General features: G+C 42.5%; 1 protein-coding gene across 1 annotated transcript in view; it reads right to left on the reverse strand.

Annotated features, from left to right (window-relative positions):
- Positions 1 to 2479: 2479 nt before the first annotated feature.
- The window catches only part of wdr59 (WD repeat domain 59), a 51688-nt gene continuing 29124 nt past the window's right edge, over positions 2480 to 25043 (reverse strand). Inside the window, 10 exon segments of the mRNA XM_039000490.1 lie at positions 2480 to 2740; positions 3236 to 3400; positions 7834 to 7946; positions 8418 to 8550; positions 8698 to 8777; positions 10033 to 10189; positions 10313 to 10390; positions 16116 to 16211; positions 18779 to 18888; positions 19284 to 19321. Of these exon segments, the coding sequence (XP_038856418.1) occupies positions 2480 to 2740; positions 3236 to 3400; positions 7834 to 7946; positions 8418 to 8550; positions 8698 to 8777; positions 10033 to 10189; positions 10313 to 10390; positions 16116 to 16211; positions 18779 to 18888; positions 19284 to 19321 (1231 nt within the window).

Genomic DNA, 25043 nt, shown 5'->3' on the forward strand with positions numbered 1-25043 from the left:
CATAACCCACGCCTCCCACCTGAACAGATACTGTCTCCCGCTCCGTGAACGGCACCAGAGCTACTGTCCTAGTTTGACGATCCCAGGTTACAGCAACAAAACATGGATCTATATAGTTGTAAAACTATGATAAAACATGGATCTATATATGTGTAAACTAATGATAAAACATGGATCTATATAGTGTAAACTAATGATAAAACATGGATCTATATAGTGTAAACTAATGATAAAAACATGGATCCATATAGTGTAAACTAATGATTAAACATGGATCTATTAGTGTAAACTAATGATAAAACATGGATCATATAGTGTAAAACTAATGATAAACATGGATCTATATAGGTAAACTAATGATAAAACATGGATCTATATAGTGTAAACTAATGGTAAAACATGGATCTATATAGTGTAAACTAATGGTAAAACATGGATCTATATAGTGTAAACTAATGATAAAACATGGATCTATATAGTGTAAATTAATGATTAAAACATGGATCTATACAGTGTAAACTAATGATAAAACATGGATCTATATAGTGTAAACTAATGATAAAACATGGATCTATATAGTGTAAACTAATGATAAAACATGGATCTATATAGTGTAAACTAATGATAAACATGGATCTATATAGTGTAAACTAATGATAAAACATGGATCTATATAGGTAATGGTAAGGTATAAATGGATCTATATAGTGGAACTAATGGTAAACATGGATCTATATAGTGTAAACTAATGATAAAACATGGATCTATATAGTGTAAACTAATGGGACGAACATGGATCTATATAGTGTAAACTAATGGTAAAACATGGATCTATATAGTGTAAACTAATGGTAAAACATGGATCTATATAGTGTAAACTAATTATTAAAAATGATCTATATAGTGTAAACTAATGATAAAACATGGATCTATGCAGTGTAAACTAATGGTAAAACATGGATCTATATAGTGTAAACTAATATTAAAACATGGATCTATATAGTGTAAACTAATGATAAAACATGGATCTATATAGTGTAAACTAATGATAAAACATGGATCTATATAGTGTAAACTAATGATAAAACATGGATCTATATAGTGTAAACTAATGATAAAACATGGATCTATATAGTGTAAACTAATGATAAAACATGGATCTATATAGTGTAAACTAATGATAAAACATGGATCTATATAGTGTAAACTAATGATAAAACATGGATCTATATAGTGTAAACTAATGATAAAACATGGATCCATATAGTGTAAACTAATGATTAAACATGGATCTATATAGTGTAAACTAATGATAAAACATGGATCTATATAGTGTAAACTAATGATAAAACATGGATCCATATAGTGTAAACTAATGATAAAACATGGATCTATATAGTGTAAACTAATGATAAAACATGGATCTATATAGTGTAAACTAATGATTAAACATGGATCTATATAGTGTAAACTAATGGTAAAACATGGATCTATATAGTGTAAACTAACGATTAAACATGGATCTATATAGTGTAAACTAATGGGACGAACATGGATCTATATAGTGTAAACTAATGATTAAACATGGATCTATATAGTGTAAACTAATGATAAAACATGGATCTATATAGTTTAAACTAATGGGACGAACATGGATCTATATAGTGTAAACTAATGATTAAACATGGATCTATATAGTGTAAACTAATGATTAAACATGGATCTATATAGTGTAAACTAATGATAAAACATGGATCTATATAGTGTAAACTAATGGTAAAACATGGATCTATATAGTGTAAACTAATGATAAAACATGGATCTATATAGTGTAAACTAATGGGACGAACATGGATCTATATAGTGTAAACTAATGGTAAAACATGGATCTATATAGTGTAAACTAATGGTAAAACATGGATCTATATAGTGTAAACTAATTATTAAAAAATGATCTATATAGTGTAAACTAATGATAAAACATGGATCTATGCAGTGTAAACTAATGGTAAAACATGGATCTATATAGTGTAAACTAATATTAAAACATGGATCTATATAGTGTAAACTAATGATTAAACATGGATCTATATAGTGTAAACTAATGATAAAACATGGATCTATAGAGTGTAAACTAATGATAAAACATGGATCCATATAGTGTAAACTAATGATAAAACATGGATCTATATAGTGTAAACTAATGGGACGAACATGGATCTATATAGTGTAAACTAACGATTAAACATGGATCTATATAGTGTAAACTAACGATTAAACATGGATCTATATAGTGTAAACTAATGATAAACCATGGATCTATATAGTGTAAACTAACGATTAAACATGGATCTATATAGTGTAAACTATTGATTAAACATGGATCTATATAGTGTAAACTAACGATTAAACATGGATCTATATAGTGTAAACTATTGATTAAACATGGATCTATATAGTGTAAACTAATGGGACGAACTCAGTGAAGTTCCATCTCTTGCATCTCTGTGCAGGAGATGCACGGCAGAGAGCAGCTTAGAGGGAACATTGTCCACGAGTGTCCAAGACCTTTGAAATGTTTGAATCCTTCTTGATGTAATGCGATTTGCGGATTTTTTAAAAAAGTATTTAAAATGTGTCTCACCATGTACGACTCTAGACAGGACACCAGCTGTCTAACGCAGGGCTCCAGACAGTTCTGATTCCTCTTGACCTTCTGCAGTGACGTGTCAGTCAGGACCTACACAGAGGAGATGTGAGGAGAGAGAGGGAGACAGACGCACACACACCATACAGGCACACACACACACAAACACACACACACACACACACACACACACACACACACACACACACACACACACGATACAGGCACACACACACACACGATACAGACACGATACAGACACACACACACGATACAGGCACACACACACACACACACACACACACACACACACACACACACACACACACACACACACACACACACACACACACACACACACACACACACCATACAGGCACACACACACACACACACACCATACAGGCACACACACACACACACACACACACACACACACACACACACACACACACACACACACACACACACACACGATACAGACACACACACACACACACACACACACACACGATACAGGCACACACACACAGGCACACACACACACACACACACACACACACACCCCCCCCCCCCCCCCACGGTCACCTTCTGTATCTTGGTCCTCATGGCGGTGGGGATGGTGGTAGGGGAGATGAACTGGAAGGAAGGAGCAGCGTTGTTGGGGTAGTGGGAGGGGAACTTCCCCACCAGGTGAACCTGGTTGGTCCCGAACACGGCGGACACCACGCAGCTACGGTTCACCGCATCCATCTGGAGACAATCACACCACAGAACAATCACACCACAGAACAATCACACCACAGAACAATCACACCACAGAACAATCACACCACAGAACAATCACACCACAGAACAATCACACCACAGAACAATCACACCACAGAACAATCACACCACAGAACAATCACACCACACAACTACGGTTCACCACATTCATCTGGAGACAATCACACCATAGAACCACATTGGTACGACGTAGAACAATCACACCATAGAACCACATTGGTACGACGTAGAACAATCACACCACAGAACCACATTGGTACGACGTAGAACAATCACACCACAGAACCACATTGGTACCATGTAGAACAATCACACCACAGAACCACATTGGTACCATGTAGAACAATCACACCACAGAACCACATTGGTACCATGTAGAACAATCACACCACAGAACCACATTGGTACCATGTAGAACAATCACACCACAGAACCACATTGGTACCATGTAGAACAATCACACCACAGAACCACATTGGTACCATGTAGAACAATCACACCACAGAACCACATTGGTACCATGTAGAACAATCACACCACAGAACCACATTGGTACCATGTAGAACAATCACACCACAGAACCACATTGGTAGGACGTAGAACAAAGAAAGATGGGAAGCAGGAAACATGTCACAAAGTGACGGACCACCATAATAACCAACAGACCACCAACAGACCACCATAATAAAGGGAGATGTAGTTCTATTGAACAGACCACCATAATAAAGGGATATGTAGTTCTATTGAACAGACCACCATAATAAAGGGAGATGTAGTTCTATTGAACAGACCGCCATAATAAAGGGATATGTAGTTCTATTGAACAGACCACCATAATAAAGGGAGATGTAGTTCTATTGAACAGACCGCCATAATAAAGGGATATGTAGTTCTATAGAACAGACCGCCATAATAAAGGGAGATGTAGTTCTATTGAACAGACCACCATAATAAAGGGAGATGTAGTTCTATTGAACAGTCCGCCATAATAAAGGGAGATGTAGTTCTATTGAACAGACCACCATAATAAAGGGAGATGTAGTTCTATTGAACAGACCGCCATAATAAAGGGAGATGTAGTTCTATTGAACAGACCACCATAATAAAGGGATATGTAGTTCTATTGAACAGACCACCATAATAAAGGGAGATGTAGTTCTATTGAACAGACCACCATAATAAAGGGAGATGTAGTTCTATTGAACAGACCACCATAATAAAGGGAGATGTAGTTCTATTGAAAGAGACCACCATAATAAAGGGAGATGTAGTTCTATTGAACAGACCACCATAATAAAGGGAGATGTAGTTCTATTGAACACACCACCATAATAAAGGGAGATGTAGTTCTATTGAACAGACCACCATAATAAAGGGAGATGTAGTTCTATTGAACAAACCACCATAATAAAGGGAGATGTAGTTCTATTGAACAGACCACCATAATAAAGGGAGATGTAGTTCTATTGAACAAACCACCATAATAAAGGGAGATGTAGTTCTATTGAAAGAGACCACCATAATAAAGGGAGATGTAGTTCTATTGAAAGAGACCACCATAATAAAGGGAGATGTAGTTCTATTGAACAAACCACCATAATAAAGGGAGATGTAGTTCTATTGAACAGACCACCATAATAAAGGGAGATGTAGTTCTATTGAACAGACCACCATAATAAAGGGAGATGTAGTTCTATTGAACAGACCACCATAATAAAGGGAGATGTAGTTCTATTGAAAGAGACCACCATAATAAAGGGAGATGTAGTTCTATTGAACAAACCACCATAATAAAGGGAGATGTAGTTCTATTGAACAGACCACCATAATAAAGGGAGATGTAGTTCTATTGAACAGACCACCATAATAAAGGGAGATGTAGTTATATTGAACATATCCCATAATAAAGGGATATGTAGTTCTATTGAACAGTCCACCATAATAAAGGGAGATGTAGTTCTATTGAACAGACCACCATAATAAAGGGAGATGTAGTTCTATTGAACAGACCACCATAATAAAGGGAGATGTAGTTCTATTGAACAGACCACCATAATAAAGGGAGATGTAGTTCTATTGAACAGACCGCCATAATAAAGGGAGATGTAGTTCTATAGAACAGACCACCATAATAAAGGGAGATGTAGTTCTATTGAACAGACCACCATAATAAAGGGAGATGTAGTTCTATTGAACAGACCACCATAATAAAGGGAGATGTAGTTCTATAGAACAGACCACCATAATAAAGGGAGATGTAGTTCTATTGAACAGACCGCCATAATAAAGGGAGATGTAGTTCTATTGAACAGACCGCCATAATAAAGGGAGATGTAGTTCTATAGAACAGACCACCATAATAAAGGGAGATGTAGTTCTATTGAACAGACCGCCATAATAAAGGGAGATGTAGTTCTATTGAACAAACCACCATAATAAAGGGAGATGTAGTTCTATTGAACAAACCACCATAATAAAGGGAGATGTAGTTCTATTGAACAGACCACCATAATAAAGGGATATGTAGTTCTATTGAACAAACCACCATAATAAAGGGAGATGTAGTTCTATTGAACAAACCACCATAATAAAGGGAGATGTAGTTCTATTGAACAGACCACCATAATAAAGGGAGATGTAGTTCTATTGAACAGACCGCCATAATAAAGGGAGATGTAGTTCTATTGAACAGACCACCATAATAAAGGGAGATGTAGTTCTATTGAACAGACCACCATAATAAAGGGATATGTAGTTCTATTGAACATACCACCATAATAAAGGGATATGTAGTTCTATTGAACAGACCACCATAATAAAGCCATTCTAACGGTATGAAGGGTGCAGTGGTCCTTCTGGCTACACTGTCATAAAGCCTACATAACAATGTCAAAAGATGTCATAAGACTGACACAGCAGATGTCATTAGGAGTCATAACCCGTTTTAAATAAGACATAGCAGATGTCATTATGAGTTATAAACTGTCATACGAGGAGTGACATAGCATCATCAGGAGTTATAAGCAGTCATAAGACTATCATAGGAGATGTCATTAGGAGTTACAAGCAGTCATAAGACTATCACAGGAGACGTCAATAGGAGTTATAAGCAGTCATAAGACTATCACAGGAGACGTCATTAGGAGTTATAAGCAGTCATAAGACTATCACAGCAGACGTCATTAGGAGTTATAAGCAGTCATAAGACTATCATAGGAGATGTCATTAGGAGTTACAAGCAGTCATAAGACTATCACAGGGAGATGTCATTAGGAGTTATAAGCAGTATCATAGGAGATGTCATTAGGAGTTATAAGCAGTCATAAGACTATCACAGGAGACGTCATTAGGAGTTATAAGCAGTCATAAGACTATCACAGGAGACGTCATTAGGAGTTATAAGCAGTCATAAGACTATCACAGGAGACGTCATTAGGAGTTATAAGCAGTCATAAGACTATCACAGCAGACGTCATTAGGAGTTATAAGCAGTCATAAGACTATCACAGGAGACGTCATTAGGAGTTATAAGCAGTCATAAGACTATCACAGGAGACGTCATTAGGAGTTATAAGCAGTCATAAGACTATCACAGGAGACGTCATTAGGAGTTATAAGCAGTCATAAGACTATCACAGGAGACGTCATTAGAAGTTATAAGCAGTCATAAGACTATCACAGGAGACGACATTAGGAGTTATAAGCAGTCATAAGACTATCACAGGAGATGACATTAGGAGTTATAAGCAGTCATAAGACTATCACAGGAGACGTCATTAGGAGTTATAAGCAGTCATAAGACTATCACAGGACACGTCATTAGGAGTTATAAGCAGTCATAAGACTATCACAGGAGACGTCATTAGGAGTTATAAGCAGTCATAAGACTATCACAGGAGACGTCATTAGGAGTTATAAGCAGTCATAAGACTATCACAGGAGACGTCATTAGGAGTTATAAGCAGTCATAAGACTATCACAGGAGACGTCATTAGGAGTTATAAGCAGTCATAAGACTATCACAGGAGACGTCATTAGAAGTTATAAGCAGTCATAAGACTATCACAGGAGACGACATTAGGAGTTATAAGCAGTCATAAGACTATCACAGGAGATGACATTAGGAGTTATAAGCAGTCATAAGACTATCACAGGAGACGTCATTAGGAGTTATAAGCAGTCATAAGACTATCACAGGACACGTCATTAGGAGTTATAAGCAGTCATAAGACTATCACAGGAGACGTCATTAGGAGTTATAAGCAGTCATAAGACTATCACAGGAGACGTCATTAGGAGTTATAAGCAGTCATAAGACTATCACAGGAGACGTCATTAGGAGTTATAAGCAGTCATAAGACTATCACAGGAGATGTCATTAGGAGTTATAAGCTCACCTCCACGTTGACGTTCCTGATCTGCAGGTTGACCAGAGAGAACTCCTGTTGCAGTGTCTGGGGCAGAGCAGTGGGGTCGTGTCTACCACCAGAGGTCAGAGCACCAGCCTGGTCTGTGAGAGAGAGGAGAGAGGAGAGGGTCAGTGTCTGGGGCAGAGCAGAGGGGTCGTGTCTACCACCAGAGGTCAGAGCACCAGCCTGGTCTGTGAGTGAGAGAAGAGAGGAGAGGAGAGGAGAGGAGAGGAGAGGAGAGGAGAGGAGAGGAGAGGAGAGGAGAGAGAGAGAGAGAGAGAGAGACAACACTCATTCATCTGTTCTACTGTAGTCAGTAGACCTGAAATAATTTTGAACGGTCATCCAACTTGGAATTCCAACTCGGGAACTCTGGCCTCTTTCTAGACCCCCGACTTCCTGACCTCAAGAGCACCGCTGTCATAATTTGACCTCATATTTGTCTTGAAAGCAGCATTAGGCTCATTGTTTAGCTTAGCTACATGTCTAAACCAAAGACCACTTCGCCAGATGATTAGATGACCCATCATGTTAGCCAGGCGTGTCTGGGGGTGATTACGTCCACCCCTCACCCTGCAGGTTTTCAGCTGGCAGGCCAGAGCTGTGTACGCTGGGTTCAGGGTCCTGAGAGGGAAGGCTCTTCTCTGAATCGGTAGTAAGGCTGATTCCCTCTATCACATCCTCCACCAGGTCGTTGGCACACAGCTACACAGAGAAACACAGGGAGAACATACATTTAACATGGAGTTAACATGAAGTGAGTCCCAAATTACATCCAATTCCCAATATACCACGTTTGACCAGGGCCCCATAGTGATTTGAATAGAATGTTGGATTTGACAGATTCCACACCTTCTGTAGCTGAGGATCCAGCCTCCATATTCTCAGAGTCTGGTCTCTGGACAAAGTCACCATCTGGTAGTCCTTAGAAGCTAGTAGGAGACAACAAGACAGGAGAATCAGAGGACTGAACTCTATGGAGAACGAGACAACAAGACAGGAGAATCAGAGGACAGAAATCTATGGAGAATGAGACAAGACAGGAGAATCAGAGGACTGAACTCTATGGAGAATGAGACAAGACAGGAGAATCAGAGGACTGAACTCTACGGAGAATGAGACAACAAGACAGGAGAATCAGAGGACTGAACTCTATGGAGAATGAGACAAGACAGGAGAATCAGAGGACTGAACTCTATGGAGAATGAGACAAGACAGGAGAATCAGAGGACTGAACTCTGTGGAGAATGAGACAACAAGACAGGAGAACCAGAGGACTGAACTCTATGGAGAATGAGACAACAAGACAGGAGAATCAGAGGACTGAACTCTATGGAGAATGAGACAAGACAGGAGAATCAGAGGACTGAACTCTATGGAGAATGAGACAAGACAGGAGAATCAGAGGACTGAACTCTATGGAGAATGAGACAAGACAGGAGAATCAGAGGACTGAACTCTGTGGAGAATGAGACAACAAGACAGGAGAATCAGAGGACAGAACTCTATGGAGAATGAGACAAGACAGGAGAATCAGAGGACTGAACTCTATGGAGAATGAGACAAGACAGGAGAATCAGAGGACTGAACTCTACGGAGAATGACACAAGACAGGAGAACCAGAGGACTGAACTCTATGGAGAATGAGACAAGACAGGAGAATCAGAGGACTGAACTCTACGGAGAATGACACAAGACAGGAGAACCAGAGGACTGAACTCTATGGCGAATGAGACAACAAGACAGGAGAATCAGAGGACTGAACTCTATGGCGAATGAGACAACAAGACAGGAGAATCAGAGGACTGAACTCTATGGAGAATGAGACACAACATTAATTCATTACCAGGTGGATTCATGATAACAGTTTAGGATATGGGGCAAGAGGTAGCCTGGTAATGTAGCCTAAATGTATAGAGAGTTATATTATATGATACCCAGCCACCCAGGCTGGTAGAGGTATATTACCCAGCCACCCAGGCTGGTAGAGGTATATTACCCAGCCACCCAGGCTGGTAGAGGTATATTACCCAGCCACCCAGGCTGGTAGAGGTATATTACCCAGCCACCCAGGCTGGTAGAGGTATATTACCCAGCCACCCAGGCTGGTAGAGGTATATTACCCAGCCACCCAGGCTGGTAGAGGTATATTACCCAGCCACCCAGGCTGGTAGGGGCCTCTTTTACCCTCTTTCTGCGGACGCCACTGGAACTCCAGCACCACGTCATCGTGTCCCACGAAGGCGTGAACGGGGCTGGCGAGGTCCAGAGCGCTCCATAGCAACAAGCTGTTCTCACGTCTCAGCTGGGGAACCATCACTGTAACCAGGCCATTGGAGAAAGGCTACACAGACACACACACACACACACACACACACACACACCGTTATAGACAGAGATATATCTCTAACACTCAGACAGATATTCTTCACACGAGGAGAACTGGTGACAGGAAGAGTCAACTCACAGTATATCTGGCCTTCCACACTGGAACCTGACAGGACAGGATGTTCAGATACTTCCTCGGCTGTCTGTAGTCCCAGAACTGCACGGAGAGATTGGAGGACAGCACAGTAGGTACAACGGGAGAATCAGAGTAAAAAGCTATGTGAATATCCTGCATACCGTAAAACTTCAACTAAAAGCCCAGGCGTTTATTTGAGAATCAGAGCAAAAAGCTATGTGAATATCCTGCATACCGTAAAACTTCAACTAAAAGCCCAGGCGTTTATTTGAGAATCATAGCAAAAAGCTATGTGAATATCCTGCATACCGTAAAACTTCAACTAAAAGCCCAGGCGTTTATTTGAGAATCATAGCAAAAAGCTATGTGAATATCCTGCATACCGTAAAACTTCAACTAAAAGCCCAGGCGTTTATTTGAGAATCATAGCAAAAAGCTATGTGAATATCCTGCATACCGTAAAACTTCAACTAAAAGCCCAGGCGTTTATTTGAGAATCATAGCAAAAAGCTATGTGAATATCCTGCATACCGTAAAACTTCAACTAAAAGCCCAGGCGTTTATTTGAGAATCATAGCAAAAAGCTATGTGAATATCCTGCATACCGTAAAACTTCAACTAAAAGCCCAGGCGTTTATTTGAGAATCATAGCAAAAAGCTATGTGAATATCCTGCATACCGTAAAACTTCAACTAAAAGCCCAGGCGTTTATTTGAGAATCATAGCAAAAAGCTATGTGAATATCCTGCATACCGTAAAACTTCAACTAAAAGCCCAGGCGTTTATTTTCTTAAATCACTGAACACAACAGGCGCTTTGTAGAGACAGGCTTATATTTGAGCTAGGCCTCTATTTCATTAATGCGCACAGCTTTAGCTCATTTGCATAATGAATTGTTTAATTCAAAGCATTTTAATACATTTGTTCATTTCCTGTACTAATGTGTAATCATTTACACATTGTAAACAGGTCTCCATCCAACCATTTTATACCAGTAAAAGTAATAAAAAACTTATCGAAATCTGGTTAAACTTTACAAATGTTGACTAACCTGAACACACTAGACAAGGTGGGATCTATTATACCTGAATACGCAATACAGGGAGGGATCTATTATACCTGAATACGCAATACAGGGAGGGATCTATTATACCTGAATACGCCAGACAAGGTGGGATCTATTATACCTGAATACGCAATACAGGGAGGGATCTACACTGCTCAAAAAAATAAAGGGAACACTAAAATAACACATCCTAGATCTGAATGAATGAAATATTCTTATTAAATACTTTTTTCTTTACATAGTTGAATGTGCTGACAACAAAATCACACAAAAATTATCAATGGAAATCAAATTAATCAACCCATGGAGGTCTGGATTTGGAGTCACACTCAAAATTAAAGTGGAAAACCACACTACAGGCTGATCCAACTTTGATGTAATGTCATTAAAACAAGTCAAAATGAGGCTCAGTAGTGTGTGTGGCCTCCACGTGCCTGTATGACCTCCCTACAACGCCTGGGCATGCTCCTGATGAGGTGGCGGATGGTCTCCTGAGGGATCTCCTCCCAGACCTGGACTAAAGCATCCGCCAACTCCTGGATAGTCTGTGGTGCAACGTGGCGTTGGTGGATGGAGCGAGATATGATGTCCCAGATGTGCTCAATTGGATTCAGGTCTGGGGAACGGGCGGGCCAGTCCATAGCATCAATGCCTTCCTCTTGCAGGAACTGCTGACACACTCCAGCCACATGAGGTCTAGCATTGTCTTGCATTAGGAGGAACCCAGGGCCAACCGCACCAGCATATGGTCTCACAAGGGGTCTGAGGATCTCATCTCGGTACCTAATGGCAGTCAGGCTACCTCTGGCGAGCACATGGAGGGCTGTGCGGCCCCCTAAAGAAATGCCACCCCACACCATGACTGACCCACTGCCAAACCGGTCATGCTGGAGGATGTTGCAGGCAGCAGAACGTTCTCCACGGCGTCTCCAGACTCTGTCACGTCTGTCACATGTGCTCAGTGTGAACCTGCTTTCATCTGTGAAGAGCACAGGGCGCCAGTGGCCAATTTGCCAATCTTGGTGTTCTCTGGCAAATGCCAAACGTCCTGCACTGTGTTGGGCTGTAAGCACAACCCCCACCTGTGGACGTCGGGCCCTCATACCACCCTCATGGAGTCTGTTTCTGACCATTTGAGCAGACACATGCACATTTGTGGCCTGCTGGAGGTCATTTTGCAGGGCTCTGGCAGTGCTCCACCTGCTCCTCCTTGCACAAAGGCGGAGGTAGCGGTCCTGCTGCTGGGTTGTTGCCCTCCTACGGCCTCCTCCACGTCTCCTGGTAGCGCCTGCATGCTCTGGACACTACGCTGACAGACACAGCAAACCTTCTTGCCACAGCTCACATTGATGTGCCATCCTGGATGATCTGCACTACCTGAGCCACTTGTGTGGGTTGTAGACTCCGTCTCATGCTACCACTAGAGTGAAAGCACCGCCAGCATTCAAAAGTGACCAAAACATCAGCCAGGAAGCATAGGAACTGAGAAGTGGTCTGTGGTCACCACCTGCAGAACCGCTCCTTTATTGGGGGTGTCTTGCTAATTGCCTATAATTTCCACCTTTTGTCTATTCCATTTGCACAACAGCATGTGAAATGTATTGTCAATCAGTGTTGCTTCCTAAGTGGACAGTTTGATTTCACAGAAGTGTGATTGACTTGGAGTTACATTGTGTTGTTTAAGTGTTCCCTTTATTTTTTTGAGCAGTGTATTATACCTGAATACGCAATACAGGGAGGGATCTATTATACCTGAATACGCAATACAGGGAGGGATCTATTATACCTGAATACACTAGACAAGGTGGGATCTAGTATACCTGAATACACAATACAGGGAGGGATCTATTATACCTGAATACACTAGACACGGTGGGATCTATTATACCTGAATACACTAGACAAGGTGGGATCTAGTATACCTGAATACACAATACAGGGAGGGATCTATTATACCTGAACACACTAGACAAGGTGGGATCTAGTATACCTGAATACACAATACAGGGAGGGATCTATTATACCTGAGTACGCAATACAGGGAGGGATCTATTATACCTGAGTACGCAATACAGGGAGGGATCTATTATACCTGAATACACTAGACAAGGTGGGATCTATTATACCTGAATACGCAATACAGGGAGGGATCTATTATACCTGAATACACAATACAGGGAGGGATCTATTATACCTGAATACACAATACAGGGAGGGATCTATTATACCTGAATACGCCAGACAAGGCGGGATCTATTATACCTGAATACACTAGACAAGGCGGGATCTATTATACCTGAATACACTAGACAAGGTGGGATCTATTATACCTGAATACACTAGACAAGGTGGGATCTATTATACCTGAATACACTAGACAAGGTGGGATCTATTATACCTGAATACACTAGACAAGGTGGGATCTATTATACCTGAATACACTAGACAAGGTGGGATCTATTATACCTGAATACACTAGACAAGGTGGGTTCTATTATACCTGAATACACCAGACAAGGTGGGATCTATTATACCTGAATACGCAATACAGGGAGGGATCTATTATACCTGAATACGCAATACAGGGAGGGATCTATTATACCTGAATACACAATACAGGGAGGGATCTATTATACCTGAATACACTAGACAAGGTGGGATCTATTATACCTGAATACACTAGACAAGGTGGGTTCTATTATACCTGAGTACGCAATACAGGGAGGGATCTATTATACCTGAATACACTAGACAAGGCGGGATCTATTATACCTGAATACACTAGACAAGGTGGGATCTATTATACCTGAATACACTAGACAAGGTGGGATCTATTATAGCTGAATACACTAGACAAGGTGGGATCTATTATACCTGAATACACTAGACAAGGTGGGATCTATTATACCTGAATACACTAGACAAGGTGGGATCTATTATACCTGAATACACTAGACAAGGTGGGATCTATTATACCTGAGTACACTAGACAAGGTGGGATCTATTATACCTGAATACACTAGACAAGGTGGGATCTATTATACCTGAATACACTAGACAAGGTGGGATCTATTATACCTGAGTACACTAGACAAGGTGGGATCTAGTATACCTGAATACACTAGACAAGGTGGGATCTATTATACCTGAATACACTAGACAAGGTGGGATCTATTATACCTGAATACACTAGACAAGGTGGGATCTATTATACCTGAATACACTAGACAAGGTGGGATCTATAATACCTGAATACACTAGACAAGGTGGGATCTAGTATACCTGAATACACCAGACAAGGTGGGATCTATTATACCTGAATACACTAGACAAGGTGGGATCTAATATACCTGAGTACACTAGACAAGGTGGGATCTAGTATACCTGAATACGCCAGACAAGGTGGGATCTATTATACCTGAATACACTAGACAAGGTGTGATCTATTATACCTGAATACGCTAGACAAGGCGGGATCTAGTATACCTGAATACGAGGTGGGATCTATTATACATGAATACACTAGACAAGGCGGGATCTAGTATACCTGAATACACTAGACAAGGCGGGATCTATTATACCTGAATACACTAGACAAGGTGGGATCTAGTATACCTGAATACACCAGACAAGGTGGGATCTATTATAGCTGAATACACTAGACAAGGTGGGATCTATTATACCTGAATACACTAGACAAGGTGGGATCTATTATACCTGAATACACCAGACAAGGTGGGATCTATTATACATGAATACACTAGACAAGGTGGGATCTAGTATACCTGAATACACTAGACAAGGCGGGATCTATTATACCTGAATACACCAGACAAGGTGGGATCTATTATACCTGAATACACTAGACAAGGTGGGATCTAGTATACCTGAATAAGAGGTGGGATCTATTATACCTGAATACACCAGACAAGGTGGGATCTATAATACCTGAATACACTAGACAAGGTGGGATCTATTATACATGAATACACTAGACAAGGTGGGATCTATTATACCTGAATACACTAGACAAGGTGGGATCTAGTATACCTGAATAAGAGGTGGGATCTATTATACCTGAATACACCAGACAAGGTGGGATCTATAATACCTGAATACACTAGACAAGGTGGGATCTAGTATACCTGAATACACCAGACAAGGTGGGATCTATTATACCTGAATACGAGATGGGATCTAGTATACCTGAATACAAGGTGGGATCTAGTATACCCGAGTACGAGGTGGGATCTATTATACCAGCTGTTAGCAGCAAATGGCTAGCATTTGATTAATTGCGATTAAAAACGGATGTTTGACAATTTGAGTCGTTACTGAACGTAACAAATCAAACATTAAACCTCGTAAGCAATACATGGAAATGTATGGTGACATGATAAACAATTCATTAAAAGGGACAGGCGCCATATTGAGACTGCGTTTAATTGAAATTGCACGGTAGCTATGACGTTCTGGGGAAAGATACGTATGGTAATTTACCCGGACTGAGTTGTCCTGACTGGACGTTGCCAGGATGTAAAGATACGTATGGTAATTTACCCGGACTGAGTTGTCCTGACTGGACGTTGCCAGGATGTAAAGATACGTATGGTAATTTACCCGGACTGAGTTGTCCTGACTGGACGTTGCCAGGATGTAAAGATACGTATGGTAATTTACCCGGACTGAGTTGTCCTGACTGGACGTTGCCAGGATGTAAAGATACGTATGGTAATTTACCCGGACTGAGTTGTCCTGACTGGACGTTGCCAGGATGTATTCGTTGTCAGGGTGCCAGTCCAGACCATGGATCTTAGACAGGTGAGCTGCCACGTACTTATAATGTAGTACTGACCCTACACAGGTTAGTAATGTAGCACTGACCCTACACAGGTTATAATGTAGCACTGACCTACACAGGTTATATGTAGTACTGACCCTACACAGGTTATAATGTAGTACTGACCCTACACAGGTTATAATGTAGTACTGACCCTACACAGGTTATAATGTAGTAACTGACCCTACACAAGGTTATAATTTAGTACTGACCTACACAGGTTATAATGTAGTACTGACCCACACAGTTTAATGTAGTACGACCCTACACAGGTTATAATGTAGTACTGACCCTACACAGGTTATAATGTAGTACTGACCCTACACATGTATAAATGTAGTACTGACCCTACACAGGTTAAATGTAGTACTGACCCTACACAGGTTATAATGTAGTACTGACCCTACACAGGTTATAATGTAGACTGACCCTACACAGGTTATAATGTAGCACTGACCCTACACAGGTTATAATGTAGCACTGACCTCACACAGGTTATAATGTAGCCTGACCCTACAAGGTTATAATGTAGCACTGACCCTACACAGGTTATAAGTAGTACTGACCCTACACAGGTTATAATGTAGTATGACCCTACACAGGTTATATGTATACTGACCTACCAGGTTATAATGTAGCACTGACCCTACACAGGTTATAATGTAGCACTGACCCTACACAGGTTATAATGTAGTACTGACCCTACACAGGTTATAATGTACTACTGACCCTACACAGGTTATAATGTAGTACTGACCCTACACAGGTTATAATGTAGTACTGACCCTACACAGGTTATAATGTAGTACTGACCCTACACAGGTTATAATGTAGTACTGACCCTACACAGGTTATAATGTAGTCTGACCCTACAGGTTTAATGTAGTACTGACCCTACACAGGTTATAATGTAGTATACTGACCCTACACAGGTTATAATGTAGACTGACCCTACACAGGTTTAATGTAGCACTGACCTACAAGGTAAATGTAGCACTGACCCTACACAGGTTATAATGTAGCACTGACCCTACACAGGTTATAATGTAGCACTGACCCTACACAGTTTTATATGTAGCACTGACCCTACACAGGTTATAATGTAGCACTGACCCTACACAGTTTATATGTAGCACTGACCCTACACAGGTTATAATGTAGCCTGACCCTACACAGGTTATAATGTAGTACTGACCCTACACAGGTTATAATGTAGTACTGACCCTACACAGGTATAATGTAGTACTGACCCTACACAGGTTTATGTAGTACTGACCCTACACAGGTTATAATGTAGTACTGACCCTACACAGGTTATAATGTAGTCTGACCCTACACAGGTTATAATGTAGTACTGACCCTACACAGGTTATAATGTAGTACTGACCCTACACAGGTTATAATGTAGTACTGACCCTACACAGGTTATAATGTAGTACTGACCCTACACAGGTTATAATGTAGCACTGACCCTACACAGGTTATAATGTAGCACTGACCCTACACAGGTTATAATGTAGCACTGCCTACACAGGTTATAATGTAGTACTGACCCTACACAGGTTATAATGTAGCACTGCCCTACACAGGTTATAATGTAGCACTGACCCTACAACAGGTTATAATGTAGTACTGACCCTACACAAGGTTATAATGTAGTACTGACCCTACACAGGTTATAATGTAGTACTGACCCTACACAGGTTATAATGTAGTACTGACCCTACACAGGTTATAATGTAGTACTGACCCTACACAGTTATAATGTAGTACTGACCCTACACAGGTTATAATGTAGTACTGACCCTACACAGGTTATAATGTAGTACTGACCCTACACATGTTATAATGTAGTACTGACCCTACACAGGTTATAATGTAGTACTGACCCTACACAGGTTATAATGTAGTACTGACCCTACACAGGTTTAATGTAGTACTGACCCTACACAGGTTATAATGTAGCACTGACCCTACACAGGTTATAATGTAGCACTGACCCTACACAGGTTATAATGTAGTACTGACCCTACACAGGTTATAATGTAGCACTGACCCTACACAGGTTATAATGTAGCACTGACCCTACACAGGTTATAATGTAGTACTGACCCTACACAGGTTATAATGTAGTACTGACCCTACACAGGTTATAATGTAGTACTGACCCTACACAGGTTTATAATGTAGTACTGACCCTACACAGGTTATAATGTAGTACTGACCCTACACAGGTTATAATGTAACTGACCCTACACAGGTTATAATGTAGCACTGACCCTACACAGGTTATAATGTCGTACTGACCCTACACAGGTTATAATGTAGTACTGACCCTACACAGGTTATAATGTAGTACTGACCCTACACAGGTTATAATGTAGTACTGACCCTACACAGTTATAATTAGTACTGACCCTACACAGGTTATAATGTAGTACTGACCTACACAGGTTATAATGTAGTACTGACCCTACACAGGTTATAATGTAGTACTGACCCTACACAGGTTATAATGTAGTACTGACCCTACACAGGTTATAATGTAGCACTGACCCTACACATGTTATAATATAGTACTGACCCTCTTGTCCCAGATGCGAACATCTCCATCATGACTGGAGGCTAGAAGGTACTGATTACGTTTGTTCCACTTGACCTGGGACGCCCCCGCTACAGAGACAGAGAGAGAGAGATGGTGAGAGATAGAGGGAGATAGAGAGGGAGAGAGATAGTGAGAGAGAGATGGTGAGCGAGAGATAGTGAGAGAGTGAGATATGGTGAGAGAGAGAGATGGTGAGAGAGTGAGATGGTGAGAGATGGTGAGAGAGAGAGAGTGATGGTGAGAGACAGAGAGATGGCGTGAGAGAGAGAGATGGTGAGAGAGAGAGATGGTGAGAGAGATAGAGAGGGAGAGAGATGGTGAGAGAGATGGTGAGAGATGGAGAGGGAGAGAGAGAGATGGTGAGAGACAGAGATGGTGAATCCAAGACAGATGACCTAGAGAGGTCAGACTCTCTAGGTCATCTGAGAGATCAGATCAGTGAGAGATGGAAGTGCCCACTCACCCACTGCAGATAACGCCACTGTTGGTTTCCTTGTGTCTCTGAGATCAGACAGATTTACAGTGTTGTTAAGGCAGAACATCAATCATTTCATCTCAGGGCTGGTTTCCCAGACATACATTAAGTCTCTGAGATCAGACAGATTTACAGTGTTGTTAAGGCAGAACATCAATCATTTCATCTCAGGGCTGGTTTCCCAGACATACATTAAGTCTCTGAGATCAGACAGATTTACAGTGTTGTTAAGGCAGAACATCAATCATTTCATCTCAGGGCTGGTTTCCCAGACATACATTAAGTCTCTGAGATCAGACAGATTTACAGTGTTAAGGCTGAACATCAATCATTTCATCTCAGGGCTGGTTTCCCAGACATACATTGAGTCTCTGAGATCAGACAGATTTACAGTGTTGAAGCAGAACATCAATCATTTCATCTCAGGGCTGTTCCAGACATACATTAGTCTCTGAGATCAGACAGATTTACAGTGTTGATAGGCTGAACATCATCATTCATCTCAGGGCTGGTTTCCCAGACATACATTAAGTCTCTGAGATCAGACAGATTTACAGTGTTGATAAGGCTGAACATCAATCATTTCATCTCGGCTGGTTTCCAACATACATGAGTTCGTTGAGATAGACAGATTTACAGTGTTGTAAGGCTGAACATCAATCATTTCATCTCGGGCTGGTTTCCAGACATACATTGAGTCTCTGAGATCAGACAGATTTACAGTGTTGTTAAGGCAGAACATCATCATTTCACTCAGGGCTGGTTTCCCAGACATACATTAAGTCTCTGAGATCAGACAGATTTACAGTGTTAAGGCTGAACATCAATCATTTCATCTCAGGGCTGGTTTCCCAGACATACATTGAGTCTAGACCTGAACTAAAAACATCCTCTACATGATTCTACATGGGAAGGAGAACAGATGAAAGTATGGATGGAGAGAGAGAGAGAGAGACAGTATATACTACCTGGTACAGAGTGATATCCTACCTGGTACAGAGAGGTATATCCTACTGTACAGAGTGGTATATCCTACTGGTGTCCAGATACAGATGTAGGTGTCTACAGAGAGGTATATCCTACCTGGTACAGAGAGGTATATCCACCTGGTGCCCAGATACAGATGTAGGTGTCTACAGAGTGGTATATCCTACCTGGTACAGAGAGGTATATCCTACCTGGTGTCCCAGATACAGATGTAGGTGTCTACAGAGAGGTATATCCTACCTGGTACAGAGAGTATATCCTACCTGGTACAGAGTAATCTACTGGTACAGAGAGGTATATCCTCTGGTACAGAGAGGTATATCCTACCTGGTACAGAGAGGTATATCCTACTGGTACAGAGAGGTATATCCTACCAGGTACAGAGTGGTATATCCTACCTGGTACAAAGTGGTATATTCTACCTGGTACAGAGAGGTATATCCTACCTGGTACAGAGAGGTATATCCTACCTGGTACAGAGTGGTATATCCTACCTGGTACAGAGTGGTATATTCTACCTGGTACAGAGAGGTATATCCTACCTGGTACAGAGAGGTATATCCTACCTGGTGTCCCAGATACAGATGTATGTGTCTACAGAGAGGTATATCCTACCTGGTACAGAGAGGTATATCCTACCTGGTGTCCCAGATACAGATGTAGGTGTCTACAGAGAGGTATATCCTACCTGGTACAGAGAGGTATATCCTACCTGGTACAGAGAGGTATATCCTACCTGGTGTCCCAGATACAGATGTAGGTGTCTACAGAGAGGTATATCCTACCTGGTACAGAGAGGTATATCCTACCTGGTACAGAGAGGTATATCCTACCTGGTACAGAGAGGTATATCCTACCTGGTACAGAGAGGTATATCCTACCTGGTACAGAGTGGTATATCCTACCTGGTACAGAGTGGTATATTCTACCTGGTACAGAGAGGTATATCCTACCTGGTACAGAGGTATATCCTACCTGGTGTCCCAGATACAGATGTATGTGTCTACAGAGAGGTATATCCTACCTGGTACAGAGAGGTATATCCTACCTGGTGTCCCAGATACAGATGTATGTGTTTACAGAGAGGTATATCCTACCTGGTACAGAGAGGTATATCCTACCTGGTGTCCCAGATACAGATGTATGTGTCTACAGAGAGGTATATCCTACCTGGTACAGAGAGGTATATCTACCTGGTACAGAGAGTATATCCTACCTGTACGAGAGGTATATCCTACCTGTACAGAGTGGTATATCCTACCTGGTGTCCCAGATACAGATGTAGGTTCTACAGAGCTGGTGACTAGATACTCCGGTTCAAAACAGGACCAGTCCAAGTCACTGTAGGAACAACACAGTCAGTGACCTGGTAACATAGATATACCTACAGTACATACCAGACAGGCTGGGTCCCACATCACACCATATCCCCTGTACAGGGCACTACTGCTGACCCATAGGGAATAGGGAGTATAGCTACAGTACATAGACAGATCAGGCTGTGTCCCACACCATATCCCCTGTACAGGGCACTACTTCTGACCCATAGGGAATAGGGAGTATAGCTACAGTACATAGACAGATCAGGCTGTGTCCCACACCATATCCCCTGTACAGGGCACTACTGCTGACCCATAGGGAATAGGGAGTATAGCTACAGTACAAGACGATCAGGCTGTGTCCCACACCATATCCCCTGTACAGGGCACTACTGCTGACCCATAGGGAATAGGGAGTATAGCTACAGTACAAGACAATCAGGCTGTGTCCCACATCGCACCATATCCCCTGACAGGGCACTACTCTGACCCATAGGGAATAGGGAGTATAGCTACAGTACCCAGACAGATCAGGCTGTGTCTCACATCACACCATATCCCCTGTACAGGGCACTACTGCTGACCCATAGGGAATAGGGGTATAGCTACAGTACATAGACAGATCAGGCTGTTCCCACACACCATATCCCCTGTACAGGGCACTACTGCTGACCCATAGGGAATAGGGAGTATAGCTACAGTACCCAGACAGATCAGGCTGTGTCCCACACCATATCCCCTGTACAGGGCACTACTTCTGACCCATAGGGAATAGGGAGTATAGCTACAGTACCCAGACAGATCAGGCTGTGTCCCACACCATATCCCCTGTACAGGGCACTACTGCTGACCCAGAGGGAATAGGGAGTATAGCTACAGTACATAGACAGATCAGGCTGTGTCCCCACATCACACCATATCCCCTGTACAGGGCACTACTTCTGACCCATAGGGAATAGGGAGTATAGCTACAGTACCCAGACAGATCAGGCTGTGTCCCACACCACACCATATCCCCTGTACAGGGCACTACTTCTGACCCATGGGAATAGGGAGTATAGCTACAGTACCCAGACAGATCAGGCTGTGTCCCACACCATATCCCCTGTACAAGGCACTACTGCTGACCCATAGGGAATAGGGAGTATAGCTACAGTACCCAGACAGATCAGGCTGTGTCCCACATCGCACCATATCCCCTGTACAGGGCACTACTTCTGACCCATAGGGAATAGGGAGTATAGCTACAGTACATAGACAGATCAGGCTGTGTCCCACACCATATCCCCTGTACAGGGCACTACTGCTGACCCAGAGGGAATAGGGAGTATAGCTACAGTACATAGACAGATCAGGCTGTGTCCCACACCATATCCCCTGTACAGGGCACTACTGCTGACCCATAGGGAATAGGGAGTATAGCTACAGTACATAGACAGATCAGGCTGTGTCCCACACCATATCCCCTGTACAGGGCACTACTGCTGACCCAGAGGAATAGGGAGTATAGCTACAGTACCCAGACAGATCAGGCTGTGTCCCACATCGCACCATATCCCCTGTACAGGGCACTACTTCTGACCCATAGGGAATAGGGAGTATAGCTACAGTACCCAGACAGATCAGGCTGTGTCCCACATCGCACCATATCCCCTGTACAGGGCACTACTTCTGACCCATAGGGAATAGGGAGTATAGCTACAGTACCCAGACAGATCAGGCTGTGTCCCACATCACACCATATCCCCTGTACAGGGCACTACTTCTGACCCATAGGGAATAGGGAGTATAGCTACAGTACCCAGACAGATCAGGCTGTGTCCCACATCGCACCATATCCCCTGTACAGGGCACTACTTCTGACCCATAGGGAATAGGGAGTATAGCTACAGTACCCAGACAGATCAGGCTGTGTCCCACATGCACCATATCCCCTGTACAGGGCACTACTGCTGACCCAGAGGGAATAGGGAGTATACTACAGTACATAGACAGATCAGCGGTGCCCACACCGCACCATATCCCCTGTACAGGGCACTACTTCTGACCCATAGGGAATAGGGAGTATAGCTACAGTACCCAGACAGATCAGGCTGTGTCCCACATCACACATATCCCCTGTACAGGGCACTACTGCTGACCCATAGGGAATAGGAGTATAGCTACAGTACATAGACAGATCAGGCTGTGTCCCACATCGCACCATATCCCCTGTACAGGGCACACTGCTGACCCATAGGGAATAGGGATATAGCTACAGTACATAGACAGATCAGGCTGTGTCCCACACCATATCCCCTGTACAGGGCACTACTTCTGACCCATAGGGAATAGGGAGTATAGCTACAGTACATAGACAGATCAGGCTGTGTCCCACACCATATCCCCTGTACAGGGCACTACTTCTGACCCATAGGGAATAGGGAGTATAGCTACAGTACCCAGACAGATCAGGCTGTGTCCCACACCATATCCCTGTACAGGGCACTACTGCTGACCCATAGGGAATAGGGAGTATAGCTACAGTACCCAGACAGATCAGGCTGTGTCCCACATCACACATATCCCCTGTACAGGGCACTACTTCTGACCCATAGGGAATAGGGAGTATAGCTACAGTACAAGACAGATCAGGCTGTGTCCCACACCATATCCCCTGTACAGGGCACTACTTCTGACCCAGAGGGATAGAGTATAGCTGCTACAGTACATAGACAGATCAGGCTGTGTCCCACACCATATCCCCTGTACAGGGCACTACTGCTGACCCAGAGGGAATAGGGAGTATAGCTACAGTACATAGACAGATCAGGCTGTGTCCCACACCATATCCCCTGTACAGGGCACTACTTCTGACCCAGAGGGAATAGGGAGTATAGCTACAGTACATAGACAGATCAGGCTGTGTCCCACATCGCACCATATCCCCTGTACAGGGCACTACTTCTGACCCATAGGGAATAGGGAGTATAGCTACAGTACCCAGACAGATCAGGTGCTGTCCCACATCACACCATATCCCCTGTACAGGGCACTACTGCTACCATAGGGAATAGGGAGTTAGCTACAGTACATGACAGATCAGGCTGTGTCCCACACCATATCCCCTGTACAGGGCACTACTGCTGACCATAGGGAATAGGGAGTATAGCTACAGTACCCAGACAGATCAGGCTGTGTCCCACATCGCACCATATCCCCTGTACAGGGCACACTGCTGACCCATAGGGAATAGGGAGTATAGCTCAGTACCCAGAAAGATCAGGCTGTGTCCCACACCACACCATATCCCCTGTACAGGGCACTACTGCTGACCCATAGGGAATAGGGAGTATAGCTACAGTACCCAGACAGATCAGGCTGTGTCCCACATCGCACCATATCCCCTGTACAGGGCACTACTTCTGACCCAGAGGGAATAGGGAGTATAGCTACAGTACCC

Source organism: Salvelinus namaycush, chromosome 1 (assembly GCF_016432855.1).
Source record: "Salvelinus namaycush isolate Seneca chromosome 1, SaNama_1.0, whole genome shotgun sequence".
In the NCBI taxonomy this organism is placed as follows: Eukaryota; Metazoa; Chordata; class Actinopteri; order Salmoniformes; family Salmonidae; genus Salvelinus; species Salvelinus namaycush.